Here is a 17,436-nt window from a genome sequence, read left to right as displayed (position 1 = left end):
TTGAGGAACAGCCAAAGGAACGTCCTGTGGAACATCCTGAGGAACATCCTGAGCAACAGCCTGAGGAACAGCCAAAGGAACGTCCTGAGGAACATCCTGAGGAACATCCTGAGCAACAGCCTGAGGAACATCCTGAGGAACATCCTGAGGAATGTCCTGAGGAACAGCCTGAGGAACATCCTGAGGAACGTCTTGAAGAACAGCCTGAGGAACAGCCTGAGGAATGTCCTGAGGAACGTCCTGAGGAACATCCTCAGGAACGTCCTGAGGAACAGCCTGAGGAGCATCCTGAGGAACGTCCTGAGGAACGTCCTGAGGAACAGCCTTAGGAACAGCCTGAGGAACGTCCTGAGGAACAGCCTGAGGAACTGCTTGAGGAACGTCCTGTGGAACAGCCGGAGGAGCAGCCTGAGGAACGTCCTGAGGAACGTCCTGAGGAACAGCCTGAGGAACGTCCTGAGGAACAGCCTGAGGAACGTCCTGATGAACGTCCTGAGGAACAGCCTGAGGAACGTAATGAGGAACATCCTGAGGAACAGCTTGAGGAACGTCCTGAGGAATGTCATGAGGAACAGCTCGAGGAACGTCCTGAGGAAGAGCCTGAAGAACAGCCTGAGGAATAACTGTGGAGTCACTATAGAGGAACTGTAGAGCCAATACAGAGTCACTGTAGAAAGGAGTTTCTCCACATCCTGCTGTACATCTCCCGGTTCTCCCGGTTCTCTCGGTTCTCTGTCACTTGTCGTTTTAATCCAGGAATGAAAAGTGTGTTTTAAAGCTGAGTGGTTTCTTGAGGTAGTGGAGGAAGCATGAAGTCTTCCCGCCTCCCTTCATGTTACTGTCCGTCGTCACGTCTTTGCCATGAAATGTTAGTGTGTGAGAGTTCCAGGCTGTCAATAGGGAGAGTTTCTCACTGGAGAACCTCCAGTGTGACATGAAGGAACCTGAGCTTTTCAAAGACAGACAGGAGGAGATGCTGCTGCTGTTTGGACCGGAATGTTTCAGGATCTGAAGCCCGTCTGGTTTCCTGTGAACAGTTCATTTCACTGAGCGGACAGACACACAGCAGCATGAAGCGCTGTCTGTCAGCCAAACAGCCAAGAGCGGCCTGAGAACCCCGGCTTCATTCAGACCTGAGGACCTGACAGCGCAGCATGGGGACATGTCCTCTTCATCCAACCTTACAGGACAGTCTCCACTTCATCCAACCTTACAGGACAGTCTCATCTTCATCATCTTCATCCAACCTGACAGGACAGTCTCATCTTCATCATCTTCATCCAACCTAACAGGACAGTCTCATCTTCATCATCTTCATCCAACCTGACAGGACAGTCTCATCTTCATCATCTTCATCCAACCTAACAGGACAGTCTCATCTTCATCATCTTCATCCAACCTGACAGGACAGTCTCATCTTCATCATCTTCATCCAACCTGACAGGACAGTCTCATCCTCAGCCAACCTGAGAGGACAGTCTCATGTCCTCCAGTGAGACGCTGTCCAGAGAGCTGTTCCCCAATAGGATGAATGTGAAAATGACAGTAGTTCAAATATCTTCAGGAATAATTCTGAATAAACAGTCATGGCCAGAACATGAATATATTGACTTTTAAAGTTTATTAAAGGATTATTGGCACAAAGTATTAAAGTTGCAGATAGTTTCAAGGAGAGTTTAGTCATTTTCAGGAGCTCCATTCTACTGTTAGAGAACCCAGGAACCTCCAGGTAGCAGAACTCTGAGAACCCCGTGTTCTGCTGGACCATGTGGGACCAGCAGCTCTTGAAGACCTGGTGGAGTCTGGTTCTGAACAGGGATTTAAATTGTGTTCTAGATCTAACAGTGATGTGTTCTCTGCTCTGGTTCCTGATGGAACTCTGCTGCAGTATGTAGAGTCAGCTGAAGTCTTCAGAGTTTCTTGGTTCTCCCTGATAACAGATGATTTAGATTTTACAGGAGAAAAGGGAAGGTTCTGATGTTCTGTTCCTGGTCTACAGTAACTCCAGCTTCCTCTCAGTGGTTCTGGCCAACAATTTTAAAAGTACAATAACTAAGAAATGTACAATAAACAAAAAAATAAGTTGACCCGTGTCATCTGGTTCCACTGGTCAACAGAACTGTGTTTCATCTGCAGAACAACAGAAGTTAATGGAGAGTGTCCCTGATGTTCCCTGCAGGAGGCCAGCATCATGTACCATGTATAATGAAGAGTACAGGTTCTAAGACAGAACCCTGTGGAACTCCATGTTGAACGTTAGTATCAGTGGGATACGTCTTGTGGAAGACTCTTCTTAAAGATTCGGTTCTTGTTGACCGAGTGACAGGGACCGAGTCGAGCCTGGACTCCCATCACTCTGTGTGGAGGCGGGGCCACGACACAATTCCACCCCCCAGGTCCCGCCCCCATTCTCTGCCTCATCCAATCACTGTCCTGCTGCACTGGAGTCGCGCGCCCCTGTTGGCTGAGGGCTGGTCGCAGCAGCCAATCAGCGGCGCGCTGCCCCGGTGACGTCACGAGCAGCCGTTCCCTCCAGCAGCAGCTTCATTTTCTCTCCGCTTTGTGCTAAAATGGAGGCTGGCCTGTCGCCCTGAGCGGAGCCTTCCTGCTCGAGCCGTACATGTTGACATGCACTAGCGCCGCGGACACGATGGTCGTGGATGCCCCCAACTCCAACGGGCCGTTTCAGCCGGTGGCTCTCATGCACTTCAGAGGTATGTAAGGACCGATTGTTCCCGGTATTGTCCCAGGGAGCGAGCGGAGCGGGCTGTGCGGAGCCCCGGTGCGGCTGCCGCTCTCTGGAGGAGTGTCGGTCCGGCCTCGGGCTGCGCTGTGCGGGGAGGGGGGTCGGTGCGCGGGCTGCGCCGGAGGGAGGATGTCTGCTGAGGACTGACTGCAGGACATGAAGCTAAAATCAGGTTTTACTAGCTAGCTGCTCTGTGCCCATCCCCCTCCCTCTGCCGACGTCACAGGAAGTGACGTCACGACACGGAAGGAGCGCTACTGCTCCTGTTCTCTTCTGCTGTCATCCTCCTCTTCCTCTCATCTCGTCCTCTTCCTCCTCCTCCTGTGGACATCAGACCCCTCCTGGACAGCATGCTGTAATGACCACCGCTGCTCTGTTGGGGGCGCTGTCACCCGACCCGGACTGGGTCTCCGGTCCGGATCACACAGGGCTGCGGTGAGGGGCGACTGGACCTGTTCCTGCAGGAGAGGGGGGGGGGGGGGGGGGGGGGGGGGGGGGGGGGGGGGGGGGGGGGGGGACTACAGCTGCAGCCTCATCGGCTCAGCATCAGACCCTCAGCAGCCACACTGAGTCAGACAGTCTGGTCCAGCTCCCTGTCCCCCATGTCCCCCATGTCCTCTGGTCCCCCAGGGACCCTTCCACAGCTCACATGATCCATATTGTGGTTCAGTACAGAGTCTCAGTTTTGTGAATCTGATCAGAACCAACATCTGTTCTAGTTCAGGTGAAGTTTAGAACCCGCTCCCTCCAGGTTTAGAACCCGCTCCCTCCCCGGTTTAGAACCCGCTCCCTCCAGGTTTAGAACCCGCTCCTTCCAGGTTTAGAACCCGCTCCTTCCAGGTTTAGAACCCGCTCCTTCCAGGTTTAGAACCCGCTCCCTCCAGGTTTAGAACCCGCTCCCTCCAGGTTTAGAACCCGCTCCTTCCAGGTTTAGAACCCGCTCCTTCCAGGTTTAGAACCCGCTCCTTCCAGGTTTAGAACCCGCTCCCTCCAGGTTTAGAACCCGCTCCCTCCAGGTTTAGAACCCGCTCCTCCCCGGTTTAGAACCCGCTCCCTCCAGGTTTAGAACCCGCTCCCTCCAGGTTTAGAACCCGCTCCCTCTCAGGTTTAGAACCCGCTCCCTCCAGGTTTAGAACCCGCTCCCTCCAGGTTTAGAACCCGCTCCCTCTCAGGTTTAGAACCCGCTCCCTCCAGGTTTAGAACCCGCTCCCTCCAGGTTTAGAACCCGCTCCCTCCAGGTTTAGAACCCGCTCCCTCCAGGTTTAGAACCCGCTCCCTCCAGGTTTAGAACCCGCTCCCTCCCCGGTTTAGAACCCGCTCCCTCCCCGGTTTAGAACCCGCTCCCTCTCAGGTTTAGAACCCGCTCCCTCCAGGTTTAGAACCCGCTCCCTCCAGGTTCAATGGCATCTCTCTTGCTAGAGCGGCTCTTCTCTCCATCAGAGGGTTGCCTGTTCAATTCCCAGTGGAGACATGTTCCACCAAGCTGTACTTCCTCCTCATCTGGTTGGAGCAGGTTAAAGTCTGGCTTCACATCTCCGTCCCCTGTCCTCCAGACGTGTCCCCTGACCTCTGACCTGTGTCCCCTGTCCTCCAGACGTGTCCCCTGACCTCTGACCTGTGTCCCCTGTCCTCCAGACGTGTCCCCTGACCTCTGACCTGTGTCCCCTGTCCTCCAGACGTGTCCCCTGACCTCTGACCTGTGTCCCCTGTCCTCCAGACGTGTCCCCTGACCTCTGACCTGTGTCCTCTGTCCTCCAGATGTGGCCCCTGCCGAGCAGGAGAAGCTGTTCGTGCAGAAGCTGCGGCAGTGCTGCGTCCTCTTCGACTTCCTGTCCGACCCGCTGAGCGACCTGAAGTGGAAGGAGGTGAAGCGGGCGGCGCTGAGCGAGATGGTGGAGTACATCACCCACAACCGCAACGTCATCACCGAGCCCATCTACCCCGAGGTGGTGCACATGGTCAGTGTCAGGGGTCAGAGGTCACGCTGCCGTCTGGTCGTAAACCCTGCGCTCAGAGTGCAGTCGACCAGCGGTCACTGGTAACAGCTGCTAATCAGCCGGTGACCAGCTGGTTAGCAGCCGGTGACCAGCCGGTTAGCAGCTGGTTTGCAGCCGGTTAGCAGCTGGTGACCAGCCGGTTAGCAGCCGTTTTGCAGCCGGTTAGCAGCTGGTTAGCAGCCGTTGACCAGCTGGTGACCAGCCGGTTAGCAGCTGGATAGCAGCTGGTTTGCAGCCGGTTAGCAGCTGGTGACCGGCTGGTTAGCAGCCAGTTAGCAGCTGGTTAGCAGCCGGTTAGCAGCTGGTGACCGGCTGGTTAGCAGCCAGTTAGCAGCTGGTTAGCAGCGGCTCTGTCACAGTAAAGACTGTTCGGTGAACTTTTGATGAGCGTCCAGCTGGGCGGCTTTAATGTGACGGTAGAAATGCAGTGTAAATGTTTACAACATCCCATAATAGAATTCCTGCCATCCTCTATAGAGACTGTACAGCAGTCAGAGGACCTCATGTCAGGACTGGAGAACATTTCACTCTTCAAGAAAGATTTCAGTGCATCAGACAGCGGAGTGACATGAGGAAACTGACTCTGTTATCCAGAGTCTGACGATGATGGATGGAGGGTTTTAGAGTTTGTCATGAGGTTTTGGGAGGATGTAGCTGGAGCAGGTGGAGCAGGTGGAGCAGCTGGAGCAGCTGGAGCAGGTGGAGCAGGTGGAGCAGCTGGAGCAGGTGGAGCAGGCTGTCCTGATTGGATGCTCTTCTCTTTCAGTTTGCTGTCAACATGTTCAGAACGTTGCCTCCGTCGTCCAACCCCACCGGAGCCGAGTTCGATCCCGAGGAGGACGAGCCCACCCTGGAGGCGGCCTGGCCCCACCTGCAGGTCCTCCACCCTCCACCCTCCCCTTCACTCCTTCACTCCATCCCTCCCTCCTTCACTCTGTCGTTCACTCCCTCCTCCTTCACTCCTTCATCCTTCACTCCCTCCCCCGTCTATCTCCTGGTGTAATCCAGACTCAAGTCTTCTAAACACACATCTGGAACATCTGTTCATCTTATTGGCTTTGACACCAGCTCTTTGTTTATTGTTTATTTGTGTGTGTGTGTGTGTGTGTGTGTGTGTGTGTGTGTGTAGCTGGTGTATGAATTTTTCCTTAGGTTTTTAGAATCTCCTGACTTCCAGCCCAACATAGCGAAGAAATACATCGATCAGAAGTTTGTAATGCAGGTAAGAGAACGCGGCGGCGGCGTGGAACCGAGCGGACGGGTTCCGCTAGACGTCACCCCCTCCATGTTCTCCACAGCTCCTAGAACTATTCGACAGCGAAGATCCCAGAGAACGGGACTTCCTGAAAACTACGCTCCACAGGATCTACGGGAAGTTCCTGGGTCTGAGAGCCTACATCAGGAAGCAGATCAACAACATCTTCTATAGGTGGGGCTGGGCTGGGTTCTCCTGGTTCTCCTGGTTCTCCTGGTTCTCCTGGTTCTCCTGGTTCTCCTGGTCCTCCTGGTTCTCCTGGTTCTCCTCCTCACTCTGGGTTCTCCTCCTCTGCAGGTTTATCTATGAGACAGAACATCACAACGGTATAGCTGAACTACTGGAAATACTTGGAAGGTAAAGGTCCCGTTGCGTTCTGGACAGAACCTGTGCCCCCCCCTCTCCACACTGCTTCCTCTGGGTTCTCATGGTTCTGCGGCTGGTTGGCGTCGGATGAACGTTCTGTGTCTTTGTTCCAGCATAATCAATGGATTTGCCTTACCGCTGAAAGAAGAGCACAAGATTTTCCTGTTGAAGGTTCTATTGCCTCTGCACAAAGTCAAATCACTCAGTGTCTACCATCCACAGGTAGGTTCTCCGGGTTCTCCGGGTTCTCCGGGTTCTCCGGGTTCTCCAGAGTGAGGCCTGGCTCTGCTTCACTTTAGTACCGCAGCTCCCTTTCTCAGGCTGCATTTAGATGTATCCAAATCTGTGTGAGGTGGTCTGCAGCCTCCTTGTTGGGCCCCCTGGTGGTCTGCCACCCCCCAGTCGGGCCCCCTGGTGGTCTGCAGCCCCCCAGTCGGGCCCCCTGGTGGTCTGCAGCCCCCCCAGTCGGGCCCCCTGGTGGTCTGCAGCCCCCCCAGTCGGGCCCCCTGGTGGTCTGCCACCCCCCAGTCGGGCCCCCTGGTGGTCTGCAGCCCCCCAGTCGGGCCCCCTGGTGGTCTGCAGCCCCCCCAGTCGGGCCCCCTGGTGGTCTGCTGCCCCCCAGTCGGGCCCCCTGGTGGTCTGCAGCCCCCCCAGTCGGGCCCCCTGGTGGTCTGCTGCCCCCCAGTCGGGCCCCCTGGTGGTCTGCCGCCCCCCAGTCGGGCCCTCTCTTGGCCGTCCTTCACCAGTCCTACGGTCTCTACTTGTCCCTCAGTGTGTGTCCTGCTTGTCTTCCAGCTGGCCTACTGTGTGGTGCAGTTTCTAGAGAAGGACAGCACCCTGACCGAGCCGGTAAGCTAATGCCCCAGTACCGTTACACTGACCCCCAGTACCGTTACACTGACCCCCAGTACCGTTACGCTGACCCCCAGTACCGTTACGCTGACCCCCAGTACCGTTACGCTGACCCCCAGTACCGTTACGCTGACCCCCAGTACCGTTACACTGACCCCCAGTACCGTTACGCTGACCCCCAGTACCGTTACGCTGACCCCCAGTACCGTTACGCTGACCCCCAGTACCGTTACGCTGACCCCCAGTACCGTTACACTGAGCCCCAGTACCGTTACACTGAGCCCCAGTACCGTTACGCTGACCCCCAGTACCGTTACACTGACCCCCAGTACCGTTACACTGAGCCGCTAAGCTAATGCCCCAGTACTGTAAACTGGATCAGAATCACTGCTGAGACTCGGTCTGATGACGTCGCCGCCGCCACACCAGGGTGCCCGGTGACCAGATCCTCGGACACAGAGCTCTAGGGACATGGAATGTCTCCTCGTTGGGGGGAGGAGCCCGAGCTTGTGAGGGAGGTTGAGAGGTACCGGCTAGATATAGGGCCAATCCCATTTCTCCCCCTCCCCCTCAGGCCTCGGCCCTCCCCCTGTCGCTCTCCTCCCCCTTTAGAACAGGGCTGGGGGCCGGGGCTCTTTGCAGCACTGTGAACTGGGATCCCCCTCGGCCCTTTAAGCCCCGCCGCGCTCCTATAACAACAAAAAATTATGGATATTAGAAATGATAGAAATTACATTAGAAATTACTTTTATTTTTTTAATACTGGTATTATTATTTACCTTATATTTCTTTTTGAGGTTCTCCCACTGTTTTGAAGCTTGCTGGGCTGTAACTTCCTCTTCCAAGACATTTTCTTTTATGAATTTCCTAAAGTAATACAGATATGTTTATATAAACACGTTTTATTGCTGACATATTAGAGCTCAGACGAATAATATAACTTACTCCCACTGTGTTTTGGCGCTGTATTTTGATTTCAAAAACTTTTCTTCATTTTCACCTCTAAACTGAGCCAGCAGTCGGGTTTCATCGGGGTCCCTGTGTCTAACATATTACGTTAAAAACATGATAAAAGATGACGTTAATACAGTGATTAGTGCTCTTCAGTAGTTACACATTTACGATCGGACACGGTGCTGCGCAGCGCTAAAACGTTAATCCATGACTGGGACACTGTCACGCGAGTATATCTACACATTTCAGTAAAGCAAATACACTTTTTATAGCTTTTTAAATAGTATACAGAAAGCAAGCTTACATTTGTGTGACTCCGTGGTGGGCGCCATGTTGTTTTTTTCTGGCCAATATGAAACTCCGCCTACCCCTATAGAGAATAGGGAGCATCGATGCAGACTTCGCTGAAAGTGGTGAAATAGCCCTCCCCCTCTCCCCTCCCCCTATTCAAAAAGTAGAATTGGGATAGCCCTGAAGCCGCCGCCACGGTCCGCTGCCGCCGCCGCCGCCGCCACGGTCCGCCGCCACGGTCTGCGATCAACTCCTCTGATGGGCTCCTCTGTGATGCAGGGTAGACTGGAGCCCCGGGTCCAGGTTCTGGCTGGCTGTTAACGGGGTGTGTCTTGGTCTTCATCAGGTGGTGATGGCTCTGCTCAAGTACTGGCCCAAGACGCACAGCCCCAAGGAGGTGATGTTCCTCAACGAGCTGGAGGAGATCCTGGACGTGATCGAGCCCTCCGAGTTCGTCAAGGTGCAGGAGCCCCTCTTCAGGCAGCTGGCCAAGTGTGTGTCCAGCCCCCACTTCCAGGTACGAGCGGCGGCCCCGCCCGGTCCGGGACCGGGACCGCGTCCCCGCTGACGGCGGCTTGTGCGTGTGGACCGCAGGTGGCGGAGCGAGCGCTGTACTACTGGAACAACGAGTACATCATGAGTCTGATCAGCGACAACGCCGCCAAGATCCTGCCCATCATGTTCCCCGCCCTGTACCGCAACTCCAAGACCCACTGGAACAAGTAAGACGCCAGACCAGGTGTCCCTGTAGCTAGACCTGGACCGGGTGTCCCTGCATCCGGACCAGGTGTCCCTGTAGCTAGACCTGGACCGGGTGTCCCTGTAGCTAGACCTGGACCGGGTGTCCCTGTAGCTAGACCTGGACCGGGTGTCCCTGTAGCTAGACCTGGACCGGGTGTCCCTGTAGCTAGACCTGGACCGGGTGTCCCTGCATCCGGACCGGGTGTCCCTGTAGCTAGACCTGGACCGGGTGTCCCTGCATCCGGACCGGGTGTCCCTGTAGCTAGACCTGGACCGGGTGTCCCTGTAGCTAGACCTGGACCGGGTGTCCCTGTAGCTAGACCCGGACCGGGTGTCCCTGCATCCGGACCGGGTGTCCCTGTAGCTAGACCTGGACCGGGTGTCCCTGCATCCGGACCGGGTGTCCCTGCAGCTGGACCGGGTGTCCCTGTAGCTAGACCCGGACCGGGTGTCCCTGCAGCTGGACCGGGTGTCCCTGTAGCTAGACCTGGACCGGGTGTCCCTGCATCCGGACCGGGTGTCCCTGTAGCTAGACCTGGACCGGGTGTCCCTGCATCCGGACCGGGTGTCCCTGTAGCTAGACCTGGACCGGGTGTCCCTGTAGCTAGACCTGGACCGGGTGTCCCTGTATCTAGACCCGGACCGGGTGTCCCTGCATCCGGACCGGGTGTCCCTGTAGCTAGACCTGGACCGGTGTCCCTGCATCCGGACCGGGTGTCCCTGCAGCTGGACCGGGTGTCCCTGTAGCTAGACCCGGACCGGGTGTCCCTGCAGCTGGACCGGGTGTCCCTGTAGCTAGACCTGGACCGGGTGTCCCTGCATCCGGACCGGGTGTCCCTGTAGCTAGACCTGGACCGGGTGTCCCTGCATCCGGACCGGGTGTCCCTGTAGCTAGACCTGGACCGGGTGTCCCTGTAGCTAGACCTGGACCGGGTGTCCCTGTAGCTAGACCCGGACCGGGTGTCCCTGCATCCGGACCGGGTGTCCCTGTAGCTAGACCTGGACCGGGTGTCCCTGCATCCGGACCGGGTGTCCCTTGCAGCTGGACCGGGTGTCCCTGTAGCTAGACCCGGACCGGGTGTCCCTGCAGCTGGACCGGGTGTCCCTGTAGCTAGACCTGGACCGGGTGTCCCTGCATCCGGACCGGGTGTCCCTGTAGCTAGACCTGACCGGGTGTCCTGCATCCGGACCGGGTGTCCCTGTAGCTAGACCTGGACCGGGTGTCCCTGTAGCTAGACCTGGACCGGGTGTCCCTGTAGCTAGACCCGGACCGGGTGTCCCTGCATCCGGACCGGGTGTCCCTGTAGCTAGACCTGGACCGGTGTCCCTGCATCCGGACCGGGTGTCCCTGCAGCTGGACCGGGTGTCCCTGTAGCTAGACCCGGACCGGGTGTCCCTGCAGCTGGACCGGGTGTCCCTGTAGCTAGACCTGGACCGGGTGTCCCTGCAGCTGGACTGGGTGTCCCTGCAGCTGGACCGGGTGTCCTCCTGGTCTCTGTTGGTCCTCACAGCGGCCACCTGACTGGATGCTCAGCCAGTAGAGTATTTGCAGCTGACGTCACACACCGGCCTGGCAGTGCATGCTGGGCTGTGGCGGCCATGTTGGAGTGAGAATGAACCCGGAGCGCCGCAGTGTTTCTGTGTAGCAGCTGGTGAACCGGGTCCAGAGGGAACAGGCGGGACGGAGAGAGGAGCGGACCGCGGGACAGTGGAGACGTGGCAGAGGGAGGCTGGATTCTGAATCTCCGGGAGCCGCTGGCTGCCTCGTCAGTCACCACCTTGTTAAAGAAACCGTCTTTAAGGCCAGAATGAGTGTGACGTGTGGGACGAGCACTATAGCAAACAATCCAGTCCTGTTTTGCCTACAGCGAGGAGCGTGTCAGTGTTGCTGATGAACATAGAGAAACGCCGACCGTGAGTCTTTACATGATGGACTGGTCCGTTCTGGCATGTAAGCTAGCAGACCTACGACCTGACACTTCACCGGAGCGTTGTCCGTGTTGTCCCAGCGCTCCACAGCGCCAGAAACAGAACAGTGCAGGAACCCAGGCTCTTGTTCGCCTTCATCGCTGCCTTTGTGTTCGCTGAAGAGCTGTGGACTAGAGGACAGTAAATGTGGGCGTCCTCCAGATCGGGGGTTCTTGAGTCTCAGCAGTGGATTCGGGTCCTGCTGCAGCCTGAAACCCGTAGTCTCTCCCGGTACCGGTCTTTGTGTCCAGATTGTCCACTTGATCTGACAACACAACAGCGTCCCTCCTCTCCTCATCAGTCGACATTTTCAACGCTAAAGAACACGAACGTGCACGACTCTCTGGATGAAACCCGTCATCACTGCTGGTTTTCACTCCAACATGGCGGCGGCCCTCCGGTCACGTGGCTGCAGGTACTCTATAGTGGACCTGGTGATCTGAAGAGTGGGCGGGGCTTAAGGGGGGGTCACAGAGTGTACTGAGCACCGCAGCTAGACCTGTCAACACACACACACACACACACACACACACACACACACACACACAGACCTGTGACTCCAGTTTGGATTTAAAGTGATTGAACTTGAAGATGTGGATCCGACATGTCAGCTGAGGTTCTCCTCCAGGATCTGCAGCCTTGATCCACGTTCTGAGAGGAGAACCTGGCTGCAGACCGTCTGCAGAACGTGTGTGTGTGTGTGTGTGTGTGTGTGTGTGTGTGTGTACGGGTATTTCTATGCTTGTGGGGACCAAATGTCCCCACAAGGATAGGAAAACCTGTCACGACCTGCCTCGTGGGGACATTTCTTGGGTCCCCATGAGGAGAAACAGTGTTTTCTTGACCATGTTGTTGTTACTGAAAAAAGTAAAAGTGCAAAAACATTTCTTTAGGGTTAGGCTTTGTTTGGTGTGGGTTAGGGTTAGGGTAAGGGTCAGGGTTAGGGGCTAGACATGAATGGGAGTCAATGGACGGTCCCCACGAGGATATAAATACAAACGTGTGTGTGGTGTGTGTGGTGTGTGTGGTGTGTGTGGTGTGTGTGGTGTGTGTTTTCCAGGACCATCCACGGCCTCATCTACAACGCTCTGAAGCTCTTCATGGAGATGAACCAGAAGCTGTTCGACGACTGTACACAGCAGTTCAGAGCTGAGAAGAACAAGTAGGCCTCACACACACACACACACACACACACACACACACACACACACACACACACACTCTGCCCGCTGCGCCGGGTTCTCCTGCTGATCAGTGTTCCTCCGCAGAGAGAAGGCCAAGTCCAAAGAACGTGAAGAGGCCTGGATCAAGATCGAGAACCTGGCCAAGTCCAACCCACAGGTCAGTGCCCTGCTGGTCCTGACCCGGTTCTGGACCTGCTCTGACTGAACCCCCTGCTGGTCCTGACCCGGCCTCAGCAGCCGGTTCTGGACCTGCTCTGACTGAACCCCCTGCTGGTCCTGACCCGGCCTCAGCAGCTGTGGAGACGAGGAGGGGACAGGTGTCCTATGACGGTGAAGACAGATCTGTCCATCTCCAGGAACTGACCTGGTTTCTTCTCCAGTAGGGCTGGGCTGTGTGACCTAAAACTCATGTCACGGTATAAATGAAATCCCTTCACGGTAGCGGTGTACACATGGTGTAAGTGTTGTGGTGTAACACCTATAATGAAGTGTTTCTGAATATGTTGGTAGTTTAATTCACCTGCATTTGCACTTCATGCCACTAGGTGTGCTGTTTATTTTCACACAGACACCACAGAAGAAGGCGGCCCCTGAAGCCAGGCTCTCTTTGCGCGGTTAGAGAAAGAGTGTTCAGCAGCGAGGCGTGGCCAGAAGAAGCTGGAACGTGTTCGGTGACGACGCTGCGTTTCTCAGTGAAAGAGGACTGAACCGTCCTTCTGCACATTTTGTTTACGTAGCAGCAGCTGCAAAAACACCAATATGCTCATAATCCGGTTTTTAAAAACCCAAATATCCCCCCTGGATTACTCCTTTTCTCACCCGAATCTCTGCTCATATAAACGCGCATCGGAATGTCCCGGTCAAGAGGGACACGAAATACCGCTGTGAGGAATCTGGTCTGGGGGGCAGGGTGGTGCTGGTCCACCATGACTCTCCTCAGGCAGCAGGTGGAGGAGGGGGGGCAGGGTGGTGCTGGTCCACCATGACTCTCCTCAGGCAGCGGGTGGAGGAGGGGGGGGGCAGGGTGGTGCTGGTCCACCATGACTCTCCTCAGGCAGCGGGTGGAGGAGGGGGGGGCAGGGTGGTGCTGGTCCACCATGACTCTCCTCAGGCAGCGGGTGGAGGAGGGGGGGGCAGGGTGGTGCTGGTCCACCATGACTCTCCTCAGGCAGCGGGTGGAGGAGGGGGGGGCAGGGTGGTGCTGGTCCACCATGACTCTCCTCAGGCAGCGGGTGGAGGAGGGGGGGGGCAGGGTGGTGCTGGTCCACCATGACTCTCCTCAGGCAGCGGGTGGAGGAGGTGGTGCTGATCACCCTCTGGAGAGCCTGGTGGTCGGCTCAGTGCAGCTGGAGAACCACACTGAGAACATCAGTCAGCGCTGTTGATGGTGCAGTTACAGAAGTTCACCACCAGAGGTCTGGGGTGCGAGTGCTGCTCAGCTTCCTCAGGTCATAGAGGCGTTGTTGTGCCTTGCCCGCCGCAGGGGCGCCGTGCTCCGCGGTTACTCCCAGGAATTTGAACTCCTCCCCCTCTCCACCACATCACTGCCTATAAAGAGCGGTTGGTGGTTGATGCGTCTTTTCCTGCGGGGATCCAGCACAATGTCCTTGGTCTTCTTGGTGTTTAGAGCCGGGTTATTGTCGAGACACCAGGACTCCAGGTGTTGCTCCTCTCTCCTGTACTTCGTCTCATCGTTGTTGGAGATCAGGTGAGCGCTGTGGCGTCATCGGCAAACGCTGAGGTTGGTCACTGAGGAGGCGGAGCAGTCCTGGGGGTATCGGGTGTAGAGCAGGGGGCTCAGAACACCCCGAGGGGCCCCGGCGTTGATGACGAGGGTGGAGGAGGAGCTGAGGCCATTCTGACCCTCTGTGTGCCGTTTGTCAGGAAGTCCACAGGGTGGTGCTGAGTCCCGGCTGGAGGAGTCTGGACCGGAGTTTTTACGGCCGGATGGTGTTAAAAGCCGAACCGAAGTCCACAAAGAGGAGCCGTGCACCGGGGTGTTCATGCTGGAGCTGCTCCAGCAGCGCCAGCAGCACCGTAGCGATGGCGTCCGCTGTTGACCGGTTCTCTGTACGCTAATCGGTGTGGGTCCAGCGATGGCGGCGAAGAGGCTTCGATGGCTTTAGTGACCAGGCTCTCCAGGCATCCGGCAGGGACGGAGGACAGCCACGGGTCTGGAGCCGTTCAGGTGACGTTGGACTGTTTTGGGAGAGGGATGATGGTGGAGGACTTGAATCAGGCGGGGACCGATGAGCAGGACAGCGAGACGCTGCAGATGGAGGTGGAGACGGTCTCTCAGCACCCGGCCCGGTACTCCGTCTGGACCGGCCGCCGTCCTGGTGGTGGCGCCTCATGCGTGCTCAGGACCGGAGCGAGGTCGGTCCAGGGGGGAGGGGCAGGACAGGATCAGAGTTGTCCCTGTCGAAACGGGCTTAGAAGAGGTTTAGGTCCTCAGTCAGAGCAGGACTGTCAGCCGAGGGTGGCCATGGTTTCCTCTTATAGTCCGTAGTAGTCTGTCTCTGTCGACCCTGTCCTGTGGTCCTCAGTCCTCTGTCCTGACTCTGTCCTGTCCTCAGGCGTCTGTCCTGACTCTGTCCTGTCCTCAGGTGTCTGTCCTGACCCTGTCCTGTCTTCAGGTGTCTGTCCTGACCCTGTCCTGAGGCGTCTGTCCTGACCCTGTCCTGACCCTGTCCCTTCGTCCTCAGGCGTCTGTCCTGACCCTGTCCTGTCCTCAGGTGTCTGTCCTGACCCTGTCCTGTCTTCAGGTGTCTGTCCTGACCCTGTCCTGTCTTCAGGTGTCTGTCCTGACCCTGTCCTGTCTTCAGGTGTCTGTCCTGACCCTGTCCTGACCCTGTCCCTTCGTCCTCAGGCGTCTGTCCTGACCCTGTCCTGTCCTCAGGTGTCTGTCCTGACCCTGTCCCTTCGTCCTCAGGTGTCTGTCCTGACCCTGCCCTGTCCTCAGGTGTCTGTCCTGACCCTGTCCCTTCGTCCTCAGGCGTCTGTCCTGACCCTGTCCTGTCCTCAGGTGTCTGTCCTGACCCTGTCCTGTCCTCAGGTGTCTGTCCTGACCCTGTCCTGAGGCGTCTGTCCTGACCCTGTCCTGTCCTCAGGTGTCTGTCCTGACCCTGTCCCTTCGTCCTCAGGTGTCTGTCCTGACCCTGTCCCTTCGTCCTCAGGTGTCTGTCCTGACCCTGTCCCTTCATCCTCAGGCGTCTGTCCTGACCCTGTCCTGTCCTCAGGTGTCTGTCCTGACCCTGTCCTGTCCTCAGGCGTCTGTCCTGACCCTGTCCCTTCGTCCTCAGGTGTCTGTCCTGACCATGTCCTGTCCTCAGGTGTCTGTCCTGACCCTGTCCTGTCCTCAGGTGTCTGTCCTGACCCTGTCCCTTCGTCCTTAGGTGTCTGTCCTGACCCTGTCCCTTCATCCTCAGGTGTCTGTCCTGACCCTGTCCCTTCGTCCTCAGGCGTCTGTCCTGACCCAGTCCTGTCCTCAGGCGTCTGTCCTGACCCTGTCCCTTCGTCCTCAGGCGTCTGTCCTGACCCTGTCCTGTCCTCAGGCGTCTGTCCTGACCCTGTCCTGTCCTCAGGTGTCTGTCCTGACCCTGTCCCTTCGTCCTCAGGTGTCTGTCCTGACCCTGTCCTGTCCTCAGGCGTCTGTCCTGACCCTGTCCTGTCCTCAGGTGTCTGTCCTGACCCTGTCCCTTCGTCCTCAGGTGCAGCTGCAGTGGGCGGAGCGGCCGATGGTTCGCCGTAAGTCTGAGCTGCCTCAGGATTTCTACACCACTAAAGCCTTGGAGTCCCACCGCAGAGCTGAAGACATGTTGACCGCCCACGACGGACTCTAGGCCCCCCCCCACCCCCCACCCCCCCCCCCCACCCCCCCCCCCCCCACCATGGACCTGGTTCAGCGGTTCTCCTCGGTTCTCCTCGGTTCTCCTCCACTCTCACATTTCTGCTTTCTCAGGTTTTTTCTTGGTTTGAAGACGAGTGTTTGTGTCTTTGACCCCGTTTCTTCATGTTTCTACTTGTCACACACACACACACACACACACACACACACACACACACACACACACACACACACACACACACACACACACACACACACACACACACAGGGTTGCTGGGCTCTGTTCTCTTCATGTTCTCGGTGGAGCAGGTGGTTCTTGTCGGAGGCGGTCCAGATGTGTCCAGTCAGTACCACTGTTTGAACCGTCTCGTCTTCGGCGGCTCAGTGTCTGTCTGTCCCCCGTCCCCGTCCCCCTGCTGAGGGAGAACCTGACGTCCTCACTGTATTAAACTATTTGCTGGAATGCAAACGATGTAAATTAGAAGAACCATGTTCCACATGACCCTTTGACCCCGGAGGAATGCCGTCGGCCCCCAGCGTCCAGAAGACGTCCCACTTTCAGACTGGACAGATGTCTCTCTGCATTTTAACATATTATTTCCAGAACATAACTTAAAGTGTCCTTTTGTATGTGACCTGTACTATATGATTCATTTAATATTGTATATATGAGTTACTGTTTCATGTAGTGTTATATATCTAGATTAATTTTGTACAAATGGTCCCTCTGTACAGAATAAAACCTCATTAGCAAGCGACGCAGTGGCTCGTCCTTCGGCAGCCGACCGGGGACGGAATGAAGACATACTGCATTTAGATCTCAGTCATGAATCCATTTTGGTTTGACTAAACTGAGAAAAGACATGAAGAGCAGGAAGACCCCCACCCTGCCTGTGGACGGTGGTCTGCCGCCCTGTGGACGGGGGTCTGCCGCCCTGTGGACGGGGGTCTGCCGCCCTGTGGACGGAGGTCTGCCGCCCTGTGGACGGAGGTCTGCCGCCCTGTGGACGGTGGTCTGCCGCCCTGTGGACGGTGGTCTGCCGCCCTGTGGACGGGGGTCTGCCGCCCTGTGGACGGTGGTCTGCCGCCCTGTGGACGGTGGTCTGCCGCCCTGTGGACGGTGGTCTGCCGCCCTGTGGACGGAGGTCTGCCGCCCTGTGGACGGGGGTCTGCCGCCCTGTGGACGGAGGTCTGCCGCCCTGTGGACGGTGGTCTGCCGCCCTGTGGACGGTGGT

At 56.8% G+C, this 17,436-nt stretch overlaps 1 protein-coding gene across 1 annotated transcript; it reads left to right on the top strand.

The window, feature by feature from the left end:
- The first annotated feature begins 2,520 nt into the window (after positions 1-2,520).
- On the top strand, positions 2,521-16,961 carry ppp2r5ca (protein phosphatase 2, regulatory subunit B', gamma a). Its single transcript, XM_030116654.1, has 13 exons — positions 2,521-2,714; positions 4,505-4,704; positions 5,510-5,620; positions 5,873-5,965; positions 6,042-6,172; positions 6,296-6,355; positions 6,478-6,586; positions 7,160-7,213; positions 8,808-8,978; positions 9,056-9,183; positions 12,231-12,332; positions 12,439-12,511; positions 16,065-16,961. The coding sequence occupies exons 1-13, from the start codon at positions 2,621-2,623 to the stop codon at positions 16,194-16,196; spliced, it is 1,458 nt and encodes a 485-aa protein (XP_029972514.1). The 5' UTR covers positions 2,521-2,620; the 3' UTR covers positions 16,197-16,961.
- Positions 16,962-17,436: the final 475 nt, after the last annotated feature.

The sequence above is a fragment of the Salarias fasciatus genome, chromosome 19 (assembly GCF_902148845.1).
Source record: "Salarias fasciatus chromosome 19, fSalaFa1.1, whole genome shotgun sequence".
In the NCBI taxonomy this organism is placed as follows: domain Eukaryota; kingdom Metazoa; phylum Chordata; class Actinopteri; order Blenniiformes; family Blenniidae; genus Salarias; species Salarias fasciatus.
The sequence above is the reverse complement of the archived record's forward strand: the minus strand, read 5'-3'. Positions and strand labels throughout refer to the sequence as shown.

Coding starts and splice junctions, on each gene's coding strand:
- ppp2r5ca (XM_030116654.1), top strand. CDS start 2,621: ATGTTGACATGCACTAGCGCCGCGGACACGATGGTCGTGGATGCCCCC. Junction 4,705..5,509: donor ACCCCGAGGTGGTGCACATG/GTCAGTGTCAGG, acceptor CTTCTCTTTCAG/TTTGCTGTCAACATGTTCAG. Junction 9,184..12,230: donor TCCAAGACCCACTGGAACAA/GTAAGACGCCAG, acceptor TGTGTTTTCCAG/GACCATCCACGGCCTCATCT.